The 24,110-nt window shown below is 48.9% G+C and overlaps 2 protein-coding genes across 8 annotated transcripts in view; one reads left to right on the forward strand and one right to left on the reverse strand.

Annotated features, from left to right (window-relative positions):
* The window catches only part of kdm1a (lysine (K)-specific demethylase 1a), a 58,735-nt gene that overhangs the window by 19,315 nt on the left and 15,310 nt on the right, over positions 1 to 24,110 (reverse strand). For 6 of the 7 annotated variants that reach the window (XM_076992052.1, XM_076992048.1, XM_076992049.1 and 3 more), the window contains 4 exons: positions 22,257 to 22,371; positions 22,000 to 22,127; positions 20,118 to 20,264; positions 17,580 to 19,254 (listed from right to left, as the gene is read on the reverse strand). In XM_076992052.1, coding sequence (XP_076848167.1) covers positions 19,069 to 19,254; positions 20,118 to 20,264; positions 22,000 to 22,127; positions 22,257 to 22,371 — 576 coding nt within the window. In that variant the 3' untranslated portion in view covers positions 17,580 to 19,068. Of the gene's footprint in view, positions 1 to 17,579; positions 19,255 to 20,117; positions 20,265 to 21,999; positions 22,128 to 22,256; positions 22,372 to 24,110 lie in introns of those variants that run through there. The other variant, XM_076992047.1, reaches the window with a different exon arrangement.
* luzp1 (leucine zipper protein 1) lies at positions 1,526 to 14,232 on the forward strand. Its single transcript, XM_076992040.1, is given in 4 exon segments — positions 1,526 to 1,791; positions 1,794 to 4,657; positions 9,892 to 10,060; positions 10,256 to 14,232. Coding segments are annotated over 3 exon segments (3,069 nt in total). The 5' UTR covers positions 1,526 to 1,727; the 3' UTR covers positions 10,033 to 10,060; positions 10,256 to 14,232.

A 24,110-nucleotide genomic window follows, 5' to 3' on the forward strand; every position in this document is an offset into this window, starting at 1 on the left:
CACAATGGCACAAAATAGTCCTGGAGTGTGCCGATGTGTAATATATTAAATAAGCTTATGCAAAACCATGGGAATCACGTGGGTGCTTTGTTGTATTGTGTGCTGTGTTAATGTAGTGAGGTGTGGTGCGTTAACGTAGTGATCTGAGCTGAGCTGCGTTAACGTAGTGATCTGAGCTGAGCTGCGTTAACGTAGTGATCCGAGCTGCGTTAAACGTAGTGATCCGAGCTGCGTTAACGTAGTGATCCGAGCTGCGTTAACGTAGTGATCCGAGCTGCGTTAACGTAGTGATCCGTGCTGCGTTAACGTAGTGATCCGTGCTGCGTTTACGTAGTGATTCGAGCCGCGAGCCACTACGTGACTTTGTGGTACGCAGATGGGTAACGGCCTGTAGGTGAGAGGACGGGCTGTCTGGTTCAATAAGGCATTGTTCTCACACCCGCGGAGCTCTGCGCCCTCTGTCCATATCGTTTATGAGACGGTGGAGGTGGACAGTGAAAGCCCCCAGAGTGGAGGGGGAGGGGTGGGGGGGTGGGGCAGAAATCAGGCCTTAAATCTTTCATGAGCAGGAAACGGGAGAGTCTCCACTGACAGCTCCACTCTATACATTCTGTTCATTCACTCCACAGACTTGCTGCACACCGCTAGCCCTCTGGCCTGCTTAAGAATAAGCGTTTTTTAAATGCTCTTTATGGTAATGGCTCTCCTCACTCTGTTTTATCAGATTTTTGTAGCTGTTCCAAGGTCTTTATTTGTTAAATGTGTGTGGGGGGGGGGGGGGGGGGTGCATGTGTGTGCGCATGAGTGAGAGAGAGAATTAACCGTGGCCTTACTACTCAGATAGCATGTACAGTGAATTAAAGGATCAACAAAGCAAAATGACTGCTTTTTACAGCATTTCAAAATTAGAATCAGAAGCATGTCTAAACAGTGCTAAGTGATATTATTTCCAGAGCTCTATGTATAGGACGACATTGCTGTGGCTGCCCAAAATGGTTCTAATGGCGTTCTAATTTTGGTCCTGAGTTTGAACACATTTAGAAAAAGCCATTGCTGTGGCAGTTGCCAGGAGGTGGCCATGCAGAAGGTTGTTGGGTCATCGAGATGTGCTGATGTCGGTACATATTCTGGCAGTAAATGGATGTCATTTTATTGAAGGTGTCAAGCTGCCCGTTTACCCCTGCTTTCTTCCTCTAAGTGTTCTCTGGTTCCAAAAGCCATCGGCTGAAACGGAGAATCCTGTAAAAAGGGTTAACGCGCGTCCTCCGAATTTGACGGGCTGAGTGTGGTTGGTCAACATTACGGCTGTTAGGATTCTCCCTCTCTCTCTCTCACGCACGCACGCATGCACGCACACACGCATGCACGCACACACGCACACACACACACACACACACACACACACTCATTCCTCGCTGAAAAGATTGTGATCAAGTTATCTTCTTTGTCTACTTCCTGAATGCAAATTGTAATACCACCTTCAATGTTTTTTTGTTTGTTTTTTTTTTTGTCTTTTAGGTGATTAAGACCTGGCTTACCTGCAGTCGTGTCATCTGAGGATTACGCTACAGTGAAGTTGGAGTGTGGACTCGGGGACCGAGCACAGACGCCTTGTATTCTCTCTCTGTGGACTCCCATAGGAATCATTAAAACTCCGCCACGCAAATGTGTACCCTTCCAAAAAGGCAGCATTCAGAGCTTACAGTCGATTAGTACCATATATCACTATGACGGACTACAAGGACACATCCAGCCGCCACCTGAGGCACAAGCTTCAGAGCTTGGGTCGGCGCCTGATGAGCTTGAGGAAGCAACAAATAAACTCCAGAAGGCCGAGGACGAGCTTTTAGATATCCAAGACAAGATCATTCAAGCTGAGGGCAGTAACTCCTCCTTACTTGGAGATGTCGAAGTACTTCGGAAGAGAGTGCTCAAAATCGAGGGGAAAGACGAGGAGGTAAGGAAGGCGGAAGACCTCTGTCGTTTGGTGAAGGAGAAGCTGGAGGCTGAGGAGAACCTGACCAAGGACCTTAAGGCAGAGATTGAGCACCTTCAACGCCGGATGACTGAACTGGAGAAGCTGGAGGAGGCCTTTGGGAAGAGCAAGTCGGACTGCGCTCAGCTTGGCCTCAGCCTTAATGAGGAGAAGAACCTCACAAGGAAGCTCTCGTCTGAGCTGGAGACTCTCAAGGCCCGAGTGAAGGAGGTGGACTCCACCGAGGCTCGACTGAGCAGGACGGAGCAGGCCCTGACTGCAGAGATGGAGAAACTGAAAGGCCTAGCTCAGACATTTGTGGTGGAACGCAAAAGGCTTCTGGAAAAGCAGAGAGAGGATGAAAAGATTATTCTCAAACTGACCGAGAAGCTTGAGCGGCAGAAGGCCAAATTCGGGTCATCGGTCCACGGCTTCAATGAGTCCAGAGATCTGCGGATTGAAGAGATCGTGGATGACGTTGGCTTAAGGAACAAATCGGAGAATGAGAAAAACAGCCTAGAGGGCCACGAGGACAACAAGATCAAAGATCTTACGCAGGAAATCGAGAAGTTAAAAAGTCGTCTGAAGCAGCTGGAGATGGTGGAGGAGGACTTGAAAAACACAGAATTCAAGAACACTGAGCTGGCAGAAAGGTTTCGGCAGGAGAAGAGCCGCAGCCAAGCCCTGAGTGACCAAGTTGAGCAGCTCAAGACAAAGCTTTTCAGCAACAGCAGTAATGGAAGCTCTGCAGTTTCCAGCACAGCGAGAGTTCTTGAGAACGGCAAGGCGGACAACGAGGAGCTCCATGTGCGAGGAGGTTTCAGGGCGGAAAAGCAGAAGCCAAGGAATGTTGCTTCTCCAGAGACGGTTACAAAGTTTAAGACTAGAGATACCTCATCTCAGCAGAGGAAACCAATAACTAACCTCAACCACTCTGTGGAGAATTCCCCAAAGTCTCCACGGAGGGCACTAAGTCCTGCCCACATGCCCAAGAAAACTGGGGCGAAAACTGGATCTTCACACAGTGCTGACAGTCTGAAAGATGGCAAGGGTGTTGAAGAAAAACCTGCAAGTGCTTTTCATCCCACAACCAGCTCATCGAGCGACAACAAGAAGGTTTCGGTCCTTAGCCGATACCCCCCTGCTGCCAATGACCAAAAGCCTGGCAAGGCATCCAAGAAGCCCGGAGACAACGAAAGCAAGAAGATGAAGGCGGATAAATTCTCCAGGTTGTGCACTGGGAGTGACTGCGAGTCAACCAGTTCTGATCTAGCTGTAAACAGCTCAAGTAAACAAGCTCAAATTGTTAGTGCCTCCCTACCTGGAAAATCCTCTGTCTCCGAGTCTTTATGTCCTACACAGGAGTCAGTTGCGGTGTTGAATCCGTCCCAGGCAAATGGGTCTTGCACGGCCTATAGAACCTACACAACCCCAACAGGTTCCAGTGATCTTGTTTCTGAGGGTCACTCCTCAGCCTCGGAAACTGAGTCCATGGAGTCAAAGCACTCCGTGAGAGAGCGAGACACTACAACGTCTGTTTTAGGTGATAAAACAACAAACTCCAGGTATTCCAGATACTCCCGGCTGCAGCATTCTCATTCCGGTGGATCGTCTGCAAGGAGCTCTTATGACGAGGAGCAGCACAGGGCTCTGATGACAGAAGGAGGATCTCAGGAACCAGTTCAGACAACCTCTGGAATTGAGATCCAGCGGGTGTGCAGTCCAAGGGAAGCGTTGCGCTCTAAGGCAGTCATCAAACCGGCCATCATGGAGTATGACGTGAAGGAAGTGATGTCAGGAAGGAGAGCTGAACCGGTGTCTCCAAATGAGAAGTCCAAAATCTCCACCAAATCTAACAAGATGACCAGCAGCATCACATTCTACCCCAATGACCCGGGCTCTTCACGGACCAGCAGTCGGAGCAGCAGCGTCTCAAGTGAACCTTCGTCCAAGGAGCGCCACACCTCCACCAGCAACATTGTAATTGGACCCAGCAGCGACAGCAGGGGCAGCGTCTCAATCCCCTACGAAATCTCAATTCCCAAAAGTGATATCGCTATTCGGCCGGGCGAGGGCGACCGCGACGGGACCGATCCTCCTGGCGTCTTGGAGACGTCTCGTGTGGAAACGACCGTTCTGCCCCGAAGCGGCCACAGTTTTCAGTCGCCCGAGACGGTCTCCGACATCCACGATGCTGAACCTGGGTTTGAGAGTAGCAATAACAGCAGCACCACCACCACAGTCACCAGCTGGAGGACACACAGCAACAGCCAGCACTCATCCCAGGACGACAGTGTGTCGGAGATGAGGAACGTGACCGTGAGGAGTGCTTGGAGGAGTCGAGGGGCAGCCTCCGTGGACGAGCTGTCTCAGGGCGTGAGGCAAGACGGCTCGGAGGACGAACTGGAATCCACCACAACATGGCGGGCGTACAGAGCTACCACAGTCCTGGATACAGAGGAAGCTTCACCGTCCTCCAATACGACCACACGAGGTATAAAGCCAAGCCCGGCAGAGGTGTACATGCGTAGGATCAGCAACCCAAATACATCTAAAGATGTTCTAGAGCCATTGCGTAGGATCAAGACTGCTGTATCACCACTGGATGTCGGCTCTCAGAGGTGTATCCCTCATGAGCCAGTCACCGCACAGGAAATGCCGAGGATACGGAAACCACCCATGGTGTGTACTGCCTTTTCTTTATTAAACAGATCTAGATTGTCGGATCTAGAAGGTCCATGACTAATGTTCAAACAACACAGTATTGCCTTGAACTTGATATTACGTTTCACATACCTACCAAACTTTTAAAGGCTATATTAAATTATAGGTTTTGTTGTCCACTTGCTATGAGTTTGCGCAGTCATATATAATTTGAATTACTGGCTGAAATTGAGTTCATAACCAACATTATGAACTCAATTCATAATTGAGTAGTCAAAAACGTTGATGTAGTCAAAAACGTATTGTTTTATCACCTGTTTATGGCTCTGGAAGTCATACATATATTCCCAAGTGCTCGTTTTTTATTTTTTGACATCCATTCTCATGACGCTGTGATTAGGTTAGAGTATATTATGATCCATTGCAGTGGCTTCCAAAGGTGGAGATATTTTTAGTTCCTTTGCAGTATTTTTTTAATTTTCCTTTTCAAGCTGTAAGCGGATAATAGTACAGTTTCTCGAGGGAATGCTTTATCTGTTTTGTGCTAAGGGTGACTGTGGTGGGAGTGGCAAAGACACATTTTTTGTTCGGGTTGCAGCAGATAGTGTTTTGTTTCATAGGGAGAGAGCTACAGAACAAGCCATTGTTCAACGATTGTTTCTTGATTTCTTAGTATATGTACTTATGTTCGTAGGCAGCAAAAAAAACTGAGGAGGCTGATACTGTTAGCTTTTTTTTTATAATTATTGATTTTGATTTACAGTAAACTGCAGAATGCTTAAATATGCTTTAGGTTGGTTTAAGAAAGTGAGAATGTTTAATAGGCTATGGAAGATGAAAACATTTCTTTAGTATTTTCAGGTTTTGGAATTTTTCATGTACTCTCCAAAGCAAAAGAAAAGTCAAACATATTAATGTAGCACTATTTACAGCACACGTTGCCACAACACAGCTTTACAAATGTAAGGCTCCTCCAACACAAGTCTAAATAATAGAGTTGGACGGAAGCATTTATAATCCTCGTAATCATCATTCTAATCATAATCACTCTAATTTGCCATCATAAGACCTGTACAGCCATGCTTACCCTAAAAAGGGACAGCAGTGTCAGCAGAATTTTGTTTTACATGTAAGTCTGAAAATATGTATGCGGTGGCTTTGTTTTGGCCACCACAGTACACTGCAGTGATTTGGACAGCTGCACTGGTAATGTTCTGGAGCAGTGGCGAATTTGGGGGGGGGGAGATTAACCAGTGGGCTGAAAAGATTTCAGTGGGGATGAAAAGGTTAGAAAAACCCAGAGAGGAGCCCCAAGACTCGGCTTCCTGCTGCTCCTGATCCGTAAGCAGAAAACACAGCCTGCTAAGATGCTGTGCTTTTTCTGACCTAGGGTAATTGTAGACCTGCGGTGTTTGGTAGTTTAATCTACATGTAACCAGACCATTGAACCCTTTTCATCAAGCTTGCAGCACTTGGGTTGTATTTTTATAACTTGGACTGTCGTCGTGTTTTTAGAGGCTTGTGGCTAAATTACATTTCTTCCATTTTTTTCGCATGCCAAGACACTTATAAAGAAACAATTGTTAAACTGTAAGAGGAACCAAAGGTTATGTTTGAACTTTGTTCAGAGGCCTGAGGCTCAATAGGTGCACTGTGCATTGGGGATCAATTCTGCCTACTCTAGTTCTTTACGTTAGCATATGTGCAGGAAAAGTGGCCGAAGATCTTTGAGTTTTCTGAGATGGTGGTCTTGGAGTCTGTTTTTGGGAATGGTGCTAAAGCTGTGTCCTGTTTTCTCAGGGATGGTGAGGGTTTCTTCCCATGTGAATTTGAAGCCTTTTGCCCAAGTGTATAGAGAAGCCCGTGGGGTGTTTTAGGTCACAGTAGCACAGATGATCTCGCCTCGAATTAGGTTTCATACTCCGTGTAGTGGTACTAACTGGCCCTCCCTCTAATTAACCCAGAATGCAGTTCAGTACAGTACTAAACATTCCTCTTTCTAATGATCACAAAATATTCCAGCTTCATAAAATAAATTTCATTTATGAAAGCTCGCTGCTTCACTGAGTTTCTGAACATGCTCAAGTGGAGGTTAACACATTCATGGTCATGTTAAAATATCGCTTCCGTTCATTCGCTTTCAGTCGTTAAGTTCTTGTGGGCGGTAAGACCAGCTGGTGAAAAAAGAAAAAGAGAAAAAACGCATTGCTAGCAGTGCTGGAACTGCAGTGTTCAGTCCTTCATTGTGTCTCTGTTGTCCAGTGGGATTTGGCCCAAGTCCTCTAACCGCCTCTGTTGCGTTCTGCTCCTCTAACGATCAATGGCTGCTTCCCAGGTGTTTGTGGAGCGTTTCAGGAGTGGCGGGGGGGGGGGGTCTGCTGCTGGGGCAGACGGTGTGTGTGCCAGGACTTCTGCCACGTGGCATGCCAACCCCTTCTGCCCCACGCACTGCGGGGCAGCCCTGAGAAACAGCACACACACCGCTCGGTCCAAAAACGAACCACCACGCAGCAGTTTCTGGGGTGCTAGCAGTGCGCTTTTGCAAATTAAGCCCGATTCACTGTAAATTGTGCATGCTGGTACTTCTGAATACACACTGAGGCCAACTTAAATGGTTATAGGACCAACCTCCAACCGGGTTCCCCCTCCACACACACACACACACACACACACACACACACACACACACACTGGTACTATGCTCAGGAATATACACAGCTTTTTCAAACTTCAAACCCTTATTGTTGACTCCTGGTTAAAACCTCAGAGTATTATCTTCAGAAATAGGGCCTTTCCTTTCACAAAATGGTGTGAGTGATGATTATCACTTTACTAATGAATCAGTAACAACAACAATTTCCCCCTTGAAATCGATAGATTTATTGTTGTCACATTGTTGTAAGTTCACAACTGTAACCAAGGTAACAATGGTCTAAGTATGTTGAGTGATTTTCAGTTTGTTTAGGCTAATCTTTCCAGATGGTCCCTCTGTGTCTGCCTGTCCACAGAAGGGTTACAGATGTCTTTTATGAACCAGAGACCAGCGTCTTCTCAAATACAGGAACTGTAGCAGAAGCATAGCATGACATGGAGACCTATGCCTGTGATGATATGGGATAGTTGCCATAGTGACAGGTTTGCGTGATTGGTGCAGAATTATAGTATGATGGTTTCGACCTTCTGATCTGGAGTCAGTGTGAAGACTCTGATATACTCTTAGAATTGCTTCCCTGCATGTCAGAGATTGTCAGAGATTATATCAGAGATTGTCAGAGACTGGTTTATCTGGAAAAGTCATTGAGATTCTCTTTCAAACCAAGACTATACTTGCAGAATACCGTGTTACCAGACATCTTAAAAATCAGAATGAGGGACAGAAAATATGAAAGCTGTACTGATAAATTGTTGCACGAGTGAGCTAATTTTAGTACTGGGTTGCTGATTTGAGAACATTATGTCCCGCAAAAATCTGCAAAATAAGTTAAGAGTTGCTAAGTAAAAAATTATATTGCTCACATGACGTTTTTCAGATTGATTTAACATCGTCTGTGCACTGAGGATTTCAGTAGTCACTGCAGTGCATTCAACGCACGTTGGATTTATTAATTATTGCCTTTTTAATGTGCCTCATAAATTTTTTACAGTATTTAGCTGAAGGTTCCTGCGTTTCCGTTGCCCAGGGAGTAACACAGAGCTGTCTGGCCCGACTGTGTCAGGCTCCGTCACACAAAACGTTTATAGTAATATGCAGTGTGTTGCATGCATGCCATAAATTACCTTAGAGAATGCCGGTTAGTAATGAATGAGACTTCCCATAGAGCTGTGAGAGGTTATTGCAAGCTTTCTTTCCCAGCATGCATCTGCCTCGGCTGGGCTTGACGGGTGTAACTTTGTTACCATTCAGTGCATCCTGTCAGCTGCCGGGATACTGAGGACATACGTGCAAAATATGTTCTCTGTGTTTGATTACTCTGTGTTTGATTTCTTCATTGTGTTCCACTTTCTTTAAATGATGCTTTAAGATTAGTCTTTTAACTCGTGTTTTGTAAACGCATTTGGACGAATACGATTTCATCTTTTAGTTTCAGAGAGCCACGGTCAGTCAGAACCTCAAAATTTCGTTGCTGGTTCCGCATGCCAGAGTGCTTTGCCTTTTGTGACCAGAGGTCGGCTTTGCTGCAGGAGAGGAACAGGCTTGGCTAACTCCAAGCGGAAGTTGCCGTGACACCCAGGCCGTGTCTTAGACACAGCATCGCTCATTTCCTGCTCCCAGACCCTCCCGTGTCAGACAGGAAGTTGCCTCCTCTTGCCTACCCGTTCGGTGGCCGTGGCGTTGTTACAGGTTTCCTGTGCGCCACTCCTCTGGTCCCAGTGGCCTGAGGGCCCATTAGAGGTGATTAGCGTGGGTCTGTTGCCACCAACCCGATGGCAGCCACCACTGGAACTACTCCAAGTGTTCTGTAGCTCGGCACTTACTGTAAACAAACCCAAAGCTGTGCTGTGTAGCTCGATGCCTCCGGTTTGCCCAACATAATGAAGAGAGGGCTTTTACCACTTGATGATTGGTTGGTTGGTATCTCAATCTTTTAGAAGCAGGATGGATTATTATTTTAAATAAATCAAGCCATGAACCATGTATTTTCTGATCTGCCTTAAGGCCAAGTCCAGATTTTCTAAAACGTGCGATTTCTATTCCTATGTTGGTTTTCCCACCAACTGAATCTTTCCAAAAATGGGCATCAGTGTAATTTCAATTGTTTACCTTTTAACTTCATCCACTTGCCACCTCTAGGTAATCCATGGCAGATTACTGCAGTGTTGAGGTTGAGCTAATCCTGAAAAGCAGTGCTCTCCTATGCATTATGTGCACTTCAGGCTGTTCCCAGACCAAGATGAGTGCTAAATTGAGATTAATGGAGATTCACTGAAATTATAGTATAGACCAAGATTAGGCTTGATTATACCATTTGTTCACAAAAGTGTATTTATTGAATTAACATTTATTGAGATATAAAATTCAGATAGTGATTGTAGATCCTTGTAGTCCTGGAATGAGTTTGGGTCTTCGCTTTCTTATAGACCCTGAGTATGAAATGATTATCTTCATGATATCAGATCAACTTTATGTGTATTCTGAACGTCAGTGAATTCTGACACACAAGAGGTGTTCCAGTTAAGTAGACGGATGAAGAGGGAGGCTTGCTGGGCCGTGCGGCTGGCGTGAGTGAATGCGTCCTGTGCTCTGTGACCAGGCCGGTGGTGACACTTCCCCCTCGCCCGGCGCCTGGAGGAAGCAGCCGTCAGGTGACCCGGATGCGTCTGAGCGACCCGGAGCGCGAGGGGCGTGGTCCAGCAGGGGGCGTGCTTGGAGCGGACGCCATCTCGACAACTGACCGGTCGCTCCATACCGCACGCACAGAGGTTTGTTTTAGCCCTCACACCCACGATGCATGACCAGTGTAAAATAGGTGTGAGAACCCATGAACACAGATGAAGCAGGTTCTCTTGGACTTCTCGGTAGCTGATTTCATGACCGTGAAGGAAGTCCTCAGCTCGAGGTCGTGGTTCGTTACTGAGGGTTTTCATTGGTCTTCTCGCTCCTCTTCCTCCGTGCAGGTCCCGCCCCTGATGCTGCGGACACGCCCTCAAGCATCTACAGCACCGCAGCCCTCACAGGACCCCCACATCTTTCCCCATGAGTTGCACTTTAGGCACCCGGCTCCGCCCCCACACCTGCTCTCATGGAACCTGGCTCCGCCCCCACACCTGCTCTCATGGAACCTGGCTCCGCCCCCACTCCTTCACTCACGGAACCTGGCTCCGCCCCCACTCCTGCTCTCATGGAACCCGGCTCCGCCCCCACTCCTTCACTCATGGAACCCGGCTCCGCCCCCACTCCTTCACTCATGGAACCCGGCTCCGCCCCCCACACCTGCTCTCATGGAACCCAGCTCCGCCCCCACACCTACTCCCATGGAACCCGGCTCCTCCCACGTCACATGGCCTGACCCATGGCTCCTCCCAAACCTGCCCTCACCCTCATCACTTTTGAACTGCAGCTCTAGAATAAAAGAGAAGAGAGGAAAAGGGTCTTTCTTTTCTGACAAGGCATCTTGCTGCCATTGGCTGGTTTCTCCCTCACCTGTGGCCATCAGTGTCTTGGTCATGTGACTGTATCTAAAGAGCAGGGAGGGGAGGTGAGAAACACTTCAGGAATTTTTGCACCATTTAGAATGGACCCCTTTAGTACCTCTGTAATGAGGGATGCATGCTGGGAATCTGAGTTTTGGGTCCATGTACTACAGCTGTGATCAGCAAGGAGCAAATCTGTTTCGCTTGTTTCTCCTCATGGTGTTTTTGTAGTTCAGAAATGAATTGGGACTGATGCACATGTATTCATCACCTGCCAATGTCCATCATCATCATCATCATCATACACACACACACACACACACACACACACACATACAAACCTTTTAGCAGCACACAGTAGGTTTGCACGTCTTCAGTGTCCAGCAGGAAACAGCCTGTGTGTAGTAAGAAGCCATCTTTCATCATGCACCCTCTGCCACCTCTATAAATACTCACCATCTGTATCAGAGCACCAATCATGCCCCCCCCCCCCCCCCCCCCCAAACTCGGGCAGCACCAGCACGGAAAACACATCTTCAGGAAACGCCAGGACATGCCCCTCCCGCACACCACGTCAGGGGCTCTGATCACCACGCCAGAGAGAAACAAGGAACAGAACGGACTCAGAAAGGGGGGGGGGGGGGGGGGGGTTCTGAATGGACCAGAAACTCACTTACACACACTCGCAGTCTTTGCACAGACAGGAACAGAGCGAACCCGTACGGACCTGCTGAGAGACTCGCCGGCATATTTATACATCCGTAATTAGACGGTTGTGTTCCCAGCGCTAAGTGGCCGACTCTGCCACTCGGAGTCCCGGCCGAACTAAGTCGTGCGTTACGGCGGAGTATGGAAGTTCGGGCAGCAGTTAGCGGTTGCTCTAGAGACTTTAAAAGTGCCCCGCCTACTAGCTCGTCCCACCTATCAGGAGCCACCATCGACAAACCATACGGCACCACCCTCAGCTCCTGTGATTGGATATAAGGATGTTCAGCCATGCAGCTGAAGCTGTGATTGGACAGAGTACCTCTTCCATACCAGAATGTCCTGTGCTCAGTGTGCTCAGCGCTCGTCTGTCTTCTCTGTGTTGACCATTACGTTCATACTTAATGCTAATATGTATACACGTCTCTTGCTGTCTTTCACCGTGCTAATGATGACAGTGTTGGTGGAGGGTCCACTGATCTCTGGCCCATGAAATCATACTCCAAATTTCAATGCAATATGGGATGTGTGTGTGTGTGTGTGTGTGTGTGTTTGTCTGTTTATGCTCATATACTGTAAGGGCAGGCAGGGAGTCGTTCACGTGAGGCGAAGCGTACACCCCTGACGTGAGCGCTTCTGCACAGACGTGCGCCTCCTTGGTCAGTGCTGCCCCAGTCCTCTACCGGGTCAGCACCGTCGTGGAGCCCGTCACGTGTCCCAAGGATGCTTTTCATTTGTAAATTTGATGTATTGTTGCACTTAAATAATGATGTTTTCTAAAGGAAGTTGCATTTTGATTTATAAAAGTTTTATTTTATTTTATAATTTTTTTTTTGAAGGAAAGGGAATTTGACGTGCTTTTTTTCCCCCTTTGTTTCCCTCACACCAACCTCCTAGAGTGGGTGTGGGTGTGAGAGAGAGAGAGGGGGAGAGAGAGAGAGAGAGAATGAATATATCGGTCCCACACCTGTCTGTGTGTTTGTGGTGGGAGCAGAATCTCTGGTCGGTGCTGGTTAGTTTCATGGTTGCCTTGTGCTATTCTCCCGCCCGTAAAACCTCTCCAGTGCTCACAGCACGCAAACTTTGACAAACTGCTCGTGTACAGCAGGTTACAGCACGTTTTCCTCAAAGTCTTCCTGGAGTGTGTAAGATGCAGGACACTGACTGGTTCTCTCCTGGTTCAGAACCACCCCCCTCCACCACTTCCCCCATGCTGAAATACTGATCGTAGTCCAGCCCTGCTTTCTGTCCTGGGGAGTCTGCACCAGCAGTAAGCTTGCTGCCTTCTTTACCCACAATCCCCTGGAGCCTTTAGGAATCCCCCAACACCTCCCAACCACGCCAATCCCCTGAAGCCCTTTGAGCCATTTTATCGCCTGGTGAAATGGTAGTAAGGTTGATATATAGCTTTCAGTTTGCTGAAAGGTCAGAGGTTAAGGCCACAGCTAATTGTGTCCTTCCCTGTGACTGAAAGGCTTATGAATACATATTTTGTTTGGGGGTAGCAGGACATTAATGAAATAAGAGAGAGAGAGTTTGGGGAGGCCTCTCAGACAGCAGGCGTAGATGTTGTAGACTTATTGGGCTGTTGAAAACATTTTTCAGCCAAGTGGGTTGTGATGCTTCAGCCAGAACTCTTGAGGGGGGAAAAACTGGAAAACTTGAATGTTTCATCTCTCTGCCACCACTAGCAAAAAAAACAAAAAACAAAACCAGATTATGTGAAGCCAAAATTGGTTTCATTGGAGAGAAGATAAAGATACAAATTACAGCTACGGAGCCAATGTCGTCCTGTGCCACATAAGCCCCTCCCCCCTCGTCCCACCATCACGTGACGTGTTGATTGGCCGCTCGTTGCCTGGCGCTGTAGTGTGTGCTTCGGGCTCCGTAAAAGTTCTCAGTCATCCTGTGGTCGCAAAAAACCCGTGTTGAGTTCTCCCACTAAAATAATGAAATTCTATTTAGCGGTGAGAAATTCTTTGGATACCTTAGCTCCACCCTGACCGTAGCTCCACCCTGACCTTAGCTCCACCCTGACTGTAGCTCCACCCTGACCCTGGCCAGCGGGCGGAGGTGCAGTAGACAGCAGGATGGCGTCGTGCCCCGTGCCGTCCCTCATGACTCTCGGATGCGTCTCTGACGCTGGCCCTCCACAACCGGGCCGTGATGCGGCTGCCGGGTGGTCTCGCGAAACTGCGAATCGGCCCCATAGCAACAGGAGGGCTCTCCTCGAGCAGAGCATCGTCCTGACGTCCCGCAAGGTCGTGGAGGCCAAGACCAGCGCACAAGCTCATGGCGCTGGTCGTGGGGGGGCGGAGCTAAGCCCTGGGATATTCTCCTTTCCCTTGTGATCCAGTTCAGCAAGATTCTTGTACAAACTAATGTTTGCCATGAAGCTCGTGTGACCATTCACTGCAGCGATGTCGTGCAGCCCCTGTGTGGGGTTTAGTCTTCCTTTTTTTTCTTTTTTTTTTTTTTTTTTTTTTTGTGGGATTAGTTAAATGCAGTTAAATGCAGGTTTGCTGTATTGCTCGTGCTGATTGGGTAACAGTCTCTCAAAAGGCTTTGCGTGGCAACAAAGAGCTACGGTGTCACTAATGACGAGAACCCGGAAACGGCCCCAGAGTTTTCCTCCAGCGCTCAGTCCAGAACAACAGACCCTCCGTCCATCGTATTTCTCTTCGGTGCAGATTCAGTCAGCGTACGGCCATGTGGGACGTCTATGTATTTGTTTTTTTCCTGTCATCTCTTCCCCCCCCCCCCCCCCCCCATTTTTGTTTCATCCGCCAAAATGAAAGTGAAATGCCGGACGTGATCGTTTGATGGCCACGGCGTGTTTGTGGGGAGGGAGGGTCTGGTCCGCTCTAAGCAGAACTGCTCAGCGGACTGTGGTTCTGTGGATCTGCGTTAGACTTCTATACCTGTGCCAAAATCATTCCAGTGTGGGGGTTTTCTAGTTTACAGCGAGAGACGTGGCTGTCAGGGCGGAACATAAAGGTTCATATCAATGTTTCCTGTTATTTCTCTATCGAGATGTCTTTGCTGATTTTTTTTTTTAAGGAAAACAAAAGATGTCTTATTTGGATGCTTGTACTGGATAAATTTTATTTAAAAGTATCTTGTAGTTTTGTAAAGTGGGCCTTGTTAAGATCCTGAGTTTTATTCCCTTTTAAAGTATTTTTGGCAGTGTGAATCTTGCCACTGTAAGCTCCCGGAGAGCTTCTTTCTGTTTATCAGTCTCTGTATTCTTGTTTTAAACACTATGAACAGCTTCACATCATTGTATGTTGCTTGTATGCCAGTCATGCGTTAGCAAATAGTGAAAACTCAAACACGCCTTTTCTTTCTGTCGCCGTTTCCTCACACCTCGTCTCTGGGTGTTTGGTGGTTCTACAGACGTGAAGCGGTGAATTGCTGTTTGGAAGGAGGTGTCCGCTCGGCTGTGTAGGGGTGCGCCCTGGCCCGCGGGACCTCGTTCTGATGGTTCAGGTTCAGACCTGCTACTGTTCACTTTAACCCTCATCCCCTTCAACTCTGGGTCTGATCACTGCATGTGCTGTAGAGTAGAATGCTGCCAAAGACGGGCCTTAAAGACACGGAAACGCACGCACACCTGAATTTAAGTCTTAAATACAAATACCCTGATAGGTGTGCGTGTGCATGCACGCACACACACACACACACACACACACACACAGTAATGGTAAATGTATGTGTATGATCAAACAGGCACTTGTGTTTGTTCCCGTGTCTCTTTGCTGAAGCAGCGTTTGAGGGGCACGGGCTTTACGCCCAGGTGTATGATTAGATGTTGGGCGGACGGCTGTGAAACTTCCGCAAGTCAGCAATACCACACACACACACACACACACACACACGTCACAGCACCCCCCCCCCCCTACTGGTCTTGGCATTTTAGTGTAGAGCTGTTTGTGCATGTTTAGGCTGAAAGCATTGTTCATATTGCTAGAGATGTCTCATTAGGCTGCCGATCGTGCAGAAGACTATGTATTTCAATTCAATAATAAAAAGCAACCCGTTTATAACAATTACGTGGTTCTTTGATGATGTGTTTTTCTGTTCGTCTACAGACTTGATCTACACCAGAGTCTCTCATGATGCATGTTCGCTTGTTTTGCGTGCTTGTCTTCTACAGAGTGGCTGATGTAGTTGTGCATACGAGCTACTCAGCAGTCTTAACGGATTGATGGTTTGCTTTAACGTGGTCACTGGAAATTATGAGGTTTTGTTCATGCAGTGGCTTTTAAAAGGGTTAACCCCAAAAAGCAAATGTAACTGGCAGAGAATGAAAATTAAAGGAACGGTTTGGGGAAGGAACAAAGGCAGAAAACAAACAAAACAAATGCAGAAAGGGACATGCAGTGTAAAATACTGCTTCTCCACCACGAGGCCCCTCCTCCTCCACCCCTCCTCCCACACCAGTGTAAAATACTGCTTCTCCACCACGAGGCCCCTCCCCCCACACCAGTGTAAAATACTGCTTCTCCACCACGAGGCCCCTCCCCCCACACCAGTGTAAAATACTGCTTCTCCACCACGAGGCCCCTCCCCCCACACCAGTGTAAAATACTGCTGCTCCACCACGAGGCCCCTCCCCCCACACCAGTGTAAAATACTGCTTCTCCACCACGAGGCCCCTCCCCCCACACCAGTGTAAAATACTGCTTCTCCACCATGAGGCCCCTCCCCCCACACCAGTGTAAAATACTGCTTCTCCACCACGAGGCCCCTCCCCCCACACCAGTGTAAAAACTAAAACCATGAACCATCAAATGTATTTGGGGTTAGGCAGCAGTTGTGTAAATGAGATGCTTCACCAAACTATTCCTTTAATGGCCCAGTTTGACATGTCTGTCTGCGTAATAACTGGGGAGTTACCAGTGGTGAGGGACAGGGAGGATGTGGCAGACGCACCTGAGCCCAGAGAGCCCAGTCAGATCCAGAAGGAGTAAACCAGAGGCAGAATCCTCCAGCCCGTGAAGACCCGAAGAGCCGAGACAGCGTTGCTCAGAACCACAGGACTGCGTTTGCACTACACGCCTTTAATGTTAGCATTTATTTATTAAGGGTGTGAAGTATTTCTTTAAGTAACACAGGTGGTGGGAACTAAACCATAGCAGTCTTCCACCACCCTTCCTCACGTGTGTGTGTGAGAGATTGTTCACCTTAACATTTTCTTCATACTCTATTCACCTGGTACTGGTGCGGCTTAACCTGAATTCTCAAATTGTCAATGGAAATAAACCAGTCAGAAAGTCAGTCAGGACATTTGGAATTGGTGCGTCATACTGGGTAGACGGAGAGTCCATTCAAATTTACAGCATGTGTGCATATGTAGCGCATTTGAACACTGATCCACAGAATGAAGCATTGCATGTCGTGTGTGTGTGTGTGTGTGTGCGAGCGCACGTGTATACACACCTACACCTGCAGATAGAACACACCCATCACACAAACACTTTCTAAACCTACTGGCTTAATTACAGCACCTTCCAGAAATACTTTAGAGCAAGGTAGGTGTGAAAATGAGATGAAACTGTGTGTGTGTGTGTGATCACGGCTGCTATAAAGCTAACGTCGTGTTTACATACTTAACACGGTGGGGTGTGACTTGGGTATGTAAAAGGTTGGTCAAGACAGTCTGCCAACAGTAAAGCCGGTGTAGTGTCAGCAATGTGAATTATAGAGATTACATTAATTGGTATTTTTAGCTTTAGCAGAGTCCCGGCTACTTCCTATTGTTTGAACTGTTAACATCGCCCCATGTGCAAATCCAGGATGGAGTGTTTTAAACACACGGGTGTGTGCCGCCTCTCATCAAGAGTTAAAGGGGGCATTGTGGAAGTGAAGAAAGACAGAGGGGGAAAATACACACACACAAACAGGAGTGAGTGACAGCTTGGTAACACAGGAACCAAAGTCTCACCCTGTGCACCCTCGCACCTCTTACACACACACACACACACACACACACACACTCACACACACACACACACACTCACACACACACACACTCTCACACACACACACACACACACACACACACACACACACACACACACACACAGCAGAAGTCTCAAACTTTAGCAACATTTGTTTTTTTAATACCAAACTCAACAAAAGTACAAAAAAATGGATCTAATGACAATGATATAAAATAAAGGAAAAAACACTTTCAATGCAAAACAATTTTTCATATTTCAGCAAAAATAAAAACAACTAATATTTAACAAGATCCTGTTTTTCTCAATCTTAAAGTAAACGGTGGCTCCCTGTAGGGAAGGACAGACAGAAGGTATAACATCAACAGAGTGATGAAATCAGTGCAACAGAGGGTTTGTGATTCTGATTCTAGTCCACGATCATATTAAAGTATTAGAAGAGAGTCCCTTGTGAGCAGCATGGTCTAGGAGGCTGGTTTAATCCTCAGTGCTGGCCTTGTGGATGCACTGAGCCTCGTGGTCTTCTGCCGTAGGCTCTGAGAAACATCTCACTGGTGTTTCCCATCTGACCAGATGTGAGACACAAATGCCATCTGAAGACCAGGTAGGTTCACGCATCTCCAGTAGTCATCTCTGCAGAACATTACAGCTGGCTGCTGTTCAGTGTATGCACACCCTGAAAACTAGTGTGTACACACCGCTTGTGTGTGTGTGTGTGTGTGTGTGTGTGTGTGTGTGTGTGTGTGTGTGTGTGTGAGTGTGCACATATGTTCCTTGTGAAGGTCATTTGATGTAGTTCAGGTTTTCTAATCCTCCCACAAACAGCTCTCAAAAGGGAATCCCAGACTTGAACCTCTAGCCCGACTCAGGTCAATGGGAATGTTTCTGGAAGATCGTGGAACATTCCAGAAAATTCCCAGAAGAAAGCTGAGCAGCTGAGGCAGGGAGAGGAGCTAGCCACAACACAGCCAGCAGGAAGACCCGCGTTTGCCTTCTCTAGCTCCCACTTGGAGAACAATACTGCCTGAACACAAACGCGCGCGCACACACACACACACAGTCTGACTCACCAGAGTCACACTTCCTGACTTCTCACTGACATAATTCAGTTTGCTTATCCTCTCCCATCACTCTCCAGTTATGTCTCTCCAGCCTCCCTCCCTCCCTATCTCGCGCGCACACACACACACACAGTCCTAGACTCAGAATCATCAGGTGTTCCCATCTGACCGGCTATAAACTCCCAGACTTCCTGTGCCTCAAATCCCCCCCCCCCCCCCTCTCCCTCTCAACACTTTGTGGGAGCTTCATGTCTGGGTGATGCCGTGTGTATTCATGCAGAATGAAGACTGCAGGTTGAGGGGTGTGTGTGTGTGTGTGTGTGTGTGTGTGTGTGTGTGTGTGTGTGTGTTTACATTCTGGGTGAAGGCTGAGGGTTGGCTTTGTTTCTCTCTACATGCTCTGAGGGCTGTGGGTTGTGTGTACATCTCTCTCTCTCTCTCTCTCTCTCTCTCTCTCTCTCTCTCTCTCTCTACACTGGGGGAGGGCTGTGGGTTGTGTGTACATCTCTCTCTCTCTACACTGGGGGAGGGCTGTGGGTTGTATGTACGTCTCTCTCTCTCTCTCTCTCTACACACTGGGGGAGGGCTGTGGGTTGGTGGTGGGCGTGCTTTGTCGTGGCAGTGTGTACATAGCCCCGAGGAACTGGTCAGCGATGCGCCCGGCCTCTCTCAAGCCGCTCAGAAGGGCCCCGTGCACCGTGGCCGGGTAGTTCCGGATCGTGTGCTCTCCCGCAAAGAAGAGTCGAGGAACCGGCTGCAAAACACAATCATGCAGGAACTCTGTCAGCAGCGTGCAAGAAGGTGACACGATTAACTTCTCACAAGATCAACAAACAGTGTGGTGGAACCACCAATCCCTGACCGGGAACAAAGCCATTAAGGAAGGCTGAAGCTGAGCTCTCTGGCAGGAACGAGCTTGAACTCGCCCTGGCCGTGGAGTTCACTCACACACATTCTGCACACTCCTGGCTCTTTCCCAAAAGTCAGAACGTTAGCAAGCACACAAAGACGTGATTTAACAGCCAAAATGTCCCTGGGACTTCAAAATCATCATCAATGAAAGTCCTGGGAATACATACATGTGCTGGTTCACGTTTACATACACATTACATGCTTTGATTTCTTGCATGTTTTCCAGTTCAAATCTAGTACTGTTGTCATTGTCAGTCACTGTAGTTGCTAGCGGGACACGTCTGCCTATATTGATGCAGGAGCAGAGAATTTACCTCCAGTTCATCTGGTCGAATTTCCGTTGCTTAGATTAGTTTGTGTGTAACTTCTCACAAAAGACTAAGCTGATTGTTCATTTACTCTGTTCAAGCTAGACTGCTGGTAAAACAAAAGGTGCAGGAGCAGTGAGGAGTCCGTGAGTGACGTGAGCGACGTGAATGACGTGAGCGACTGCTGCAGTCAAGCTAGCGAGGTGCCGTCTGATCACAGTGAGCCAGCAGTAATCAGATAAACCATCAGTCAAGCGGTGTAATCTCAGTAGGAGCTTCATCTGACACAGTATGTACACATTTAATCAGCTTTCTCTCCCAGCACACCACTGATAAATCTGGAGTGACAAAGAACTGAACGTAGATAATGTGTGTGTGTGTGTGTGTGTCGTCTGACCTGTGATGCCCCAGGTATGGCTGGTCCAGGTGTGATGGGCTGGGCCATGAGGTCGTAGTCGTTGCCAGAGGATCCAGCTGCCACATACGAGTACGATCCTCGTGCCCAGGGGTCCGCACGCCAGCGTGTCACCACCGTCTCCTTTGGCTGCCCCGGTAACACACCCAGCAACAATTACAGTCATATTGGTGTTGGAACAAAGCCTGCTGTGTGTGTGTGTGTGTGTGTGTGTGTGTGTGTGTGGGCTTCACTTTGCCCTGAACCCATTAGACTGGGTGGACATTTCCCGTCTGCAGTAGGATCAGATCTGAGTCTCAAATCAGAAGTCAGAAACCGAGGACCCACTTCCACCACAACTACAACAACTACCACCACAACTACAACAACTACCACCACAACTAAAACAACTACCACCACAACTAAAACAACTACCACCACAACTAAAACAACTACCACCACAACTAAAACTACCACTACAACAACTACCACCACAACAACTACAACCACCACTACAACTACAACCACAACTACTACAACTACCACCACAACTACAACAACTACCACCACAACTACAACAACTACCACCACAACTACAACAACTACCACCACAACTACAACAACTACCACCACTACCACCACAACTACAACAACTACCACCACAACTACAACTGCCACTACAACTACAACAACTAAGACTACCACTACAACTACCACCACCACTACAACTACAACCATCACCACTACAACAACTACCACCACCAACACCACTACAATAACTACCACTACAACAACTACCACTACAACAACCACCACCACAACCACCACCACCACAACCACCACCACCACCACTACAACTACCACTACAACAACGAACACTACAACTACCACAACTACCACTACAACAACAACCACCAAAACAACAACTACCACTACAATAACTACCACCACCACCACAACTACAACAACTACCACCAAAACAACAATTACCACTACAATAACTACCACTACTACCACCACCACCACTACTACCACTACTACCACCACCACCACTACAACAACTACCACCAAAACAACAATTACCACTACAACAACTACCACCACCACCACAACTACAATAACTACCACCACAACTACAACAACTACCATTACAACAACTACCACTACCACCACCACTACAATAACTACCACAAGAACTACCACTACAACAATTACCACTACCACCACCACTACTATCACTACAACCACCACTACTACCACCATCACTAGGGTTACCCACTGACCAAATACTACATACACCTATATACAACTACAGACAACACCTTGTACAGCTATATACAACTCTACATACAACTATAACCAACACTATACCCATCTCATATTTAGAACACACATAACAGTGCTTTATAAATATAAATACACAGACACGTGCACAGGCAAAAGCACAAGGTGACGCATATCATGGATGGGAGATTCAGTCAACACTGTACTGGTAATGAAGCGTCCAGCCCAGACTGCTAGTCGGGGAGAGAGGGACCGCACCGCTACCTACAACTGCTACAGGCAGGTAGAACCCTACCTGAGGGGCCGCACCGCTACCTACAACTGCTACAGGCAGGTAGAACCCTACCTGAGGGGCCGCACCGCTACCTACAACTGCTACAGGCAGGTAGAACCCTACCTGAGGGACCGCACTGCTACCTACAACTGCTACAGGCAGGTAGAACCCTACCTGAGGGGCCGCACCGCTACCTACAACTGCTACAGGCAGGTAGAACCCTACCTGAGGGGCCGCACCGCTACCTACAACTGCTACAGGCAGGTAGAACCCTACCTGAGGGACCGCACTGCTACCTACAACTGCTACAGGCAGGTAGAACCCTACCTGAGGGACCGCACTGCTACCAAAGATCCCCTTCAAGATGGCGAGGCAGCGGCCCACGATCACATCGTCGCTGATGTTCTCCATGATGCCTGCGGCCTCTCCGGCCATGAGGGCTAACAGAATGGGAGCTGGGAAGGGATGAAGAGGGAACCAATCAGGCTTCAGAAACACAGATCACTGTAGATCACAGCAGATCTCCAAGAGCAGACACCATCTTCCCAAAAGCTTCAGATGACGAAATGTGATTGGTTGTCAACCTTTGTAGAGGTTCCAGAAGAGGAAGAGCTCTCCGCGGCTGGCCGTGGTGCTCCCGACGTGGCCGAACAGGTTCACGCTGGGGTCCCAAAACACGCGGTCAAAACACAGCACCACCTAATGGTATGGAGGACACATTGCATCAGTCTTCATAAGTGGACCACGGGACACTATTTAAGACACAAAAGCAGCAGCAAAAACGTGTGATGAAACGTGACTGGACTGCACTAATTTACAGTGCAGAATGCGACGCACAGACGCAGCAGCGCCACACACTGCTGACACAAAGCGCCCTCTGCTGGTCAAGAAAGGGAACAACAGTTGCAGGTTGCATAATACTGCACCATTCGTACTGCAGCTGAAGGGGGACGCAGAATGTGATTCACTGCAGAGTATGATGATGTGGGGGTAGAGGTGGGGGTGGGGGTATCAGCACCCCCTCCCACACACACACACACACACACACACACACACACACACACACACACACGCACACACACACACACACACACACACAGGCAAAGGCTCTGTGGATCTCCATTTCAGATGAAGGTAACCTTGTACCAAGGACACTAAAACCCATAACGGTTTTGTTTGCGTAGTGCGGTGCATTTTACAGCAAGGAACCTTGGCTACTACACCCCACCCACCCCACACCACCACCCACACCACCACCCACCCCACACCCACATCCACCCTAGCCTGCACCTCTGAAACAGCCGATAGTATTTATTCAGCCAGGACGAGTCACTGAGCAGGCAAACAAAATGAGTCTTTGAATGTGTGCCGCACCCTCACCTCTCCCACACCCACACAGTCTCCCACACCCTCACCTCTCCCACACCCACACAGTCTCCCACACCCTCACCTCTCCCACACCTCTCCCACACCCACACCCTCACCTCTCCCACACCTCTCCCACACCCACACCCTCGCCTCTCCCACACCCACGCCTCTCCCACACCCACACAGTCTCCCACACCCTCACCTCACCTCTCCCACACCTCTCCCACACCCACACCCTCGCCTCTCCCACACCCTCGCCTCTCCCACACCCTCGCCTCTCCCTCCCCCACACCCTCACCCTCTCCCACACCCTCTCCCACACCCACACCTCCCCCACACCCTCACCCTCTCCCACACCCTCTCCCACACCCACACCTCCCCCACACCCTCACCCTCTCCCACCCTCTCCCACACCCACACCTCCCCCACACCCACGCCTCTCCCACACCCACACAGTCTCCCACACCCACACCTCACCCTCTCCCACACCCTCTCCCACACCCACACCTCCCCCACACCCTCACCCTCTCCCACACCCTCTCCCACACCCACACCTCCCCCACACCCTCACCCTCTCCCACCCTCTCCCACACCCTCGCCTCTCCCACACCCACGCCTCTCCCACACCCACACAGTCTCCCACACCCTCACCTCACCTCTCCCACACCTCTCCCACACCCACACCCTCGCCTCTCCCACACCCTCGCCTCTCCCACACCCTCGCCTCTCCCTCCCCCACACCCTCACCCTCTCCCACACCCTCTCCCACACCCACACCTCCCCCACACCCTCACCCTCTCCCACACCCTCTCCCACACCCACACCTCCCCCACACCCTCACCCTCTCCCACCCTCTCCCACACCCACACCTCCCCCACACCCTCACCCTCTCCCACACCCTTTCCCACACCCACACCTCCCCCACACCCTCACCCTCACCCTCTCCCACACCCTCTCCCACGCCCTCACCCTCTCCCACACCCTTTCCCACACCCTCTCCCACACCCTCTCCCACACCCACACCTCCCCCACACCCTCACCCTCTCCCACACCCTCTCCCACACCCTCTC

Source organism: Brachyhypopomus gauderio, unplaced genomic scaffold, assembly GCF_052324685.1.
Source record: "Brachyhypopomus gauderio isolate BG-103 unplaced genomic scaffold, BGAUD_0.2 sc89, whole genome shotgun sequence".
In the NCBI taxonomy this organism is placed as follows: Eukaryota; Metazoa; Chordata; class Actinopteri; order Gymnotiformes; family Hypopomidae; genus Brachyhypopomus; species Brachyhypopomus gauderio.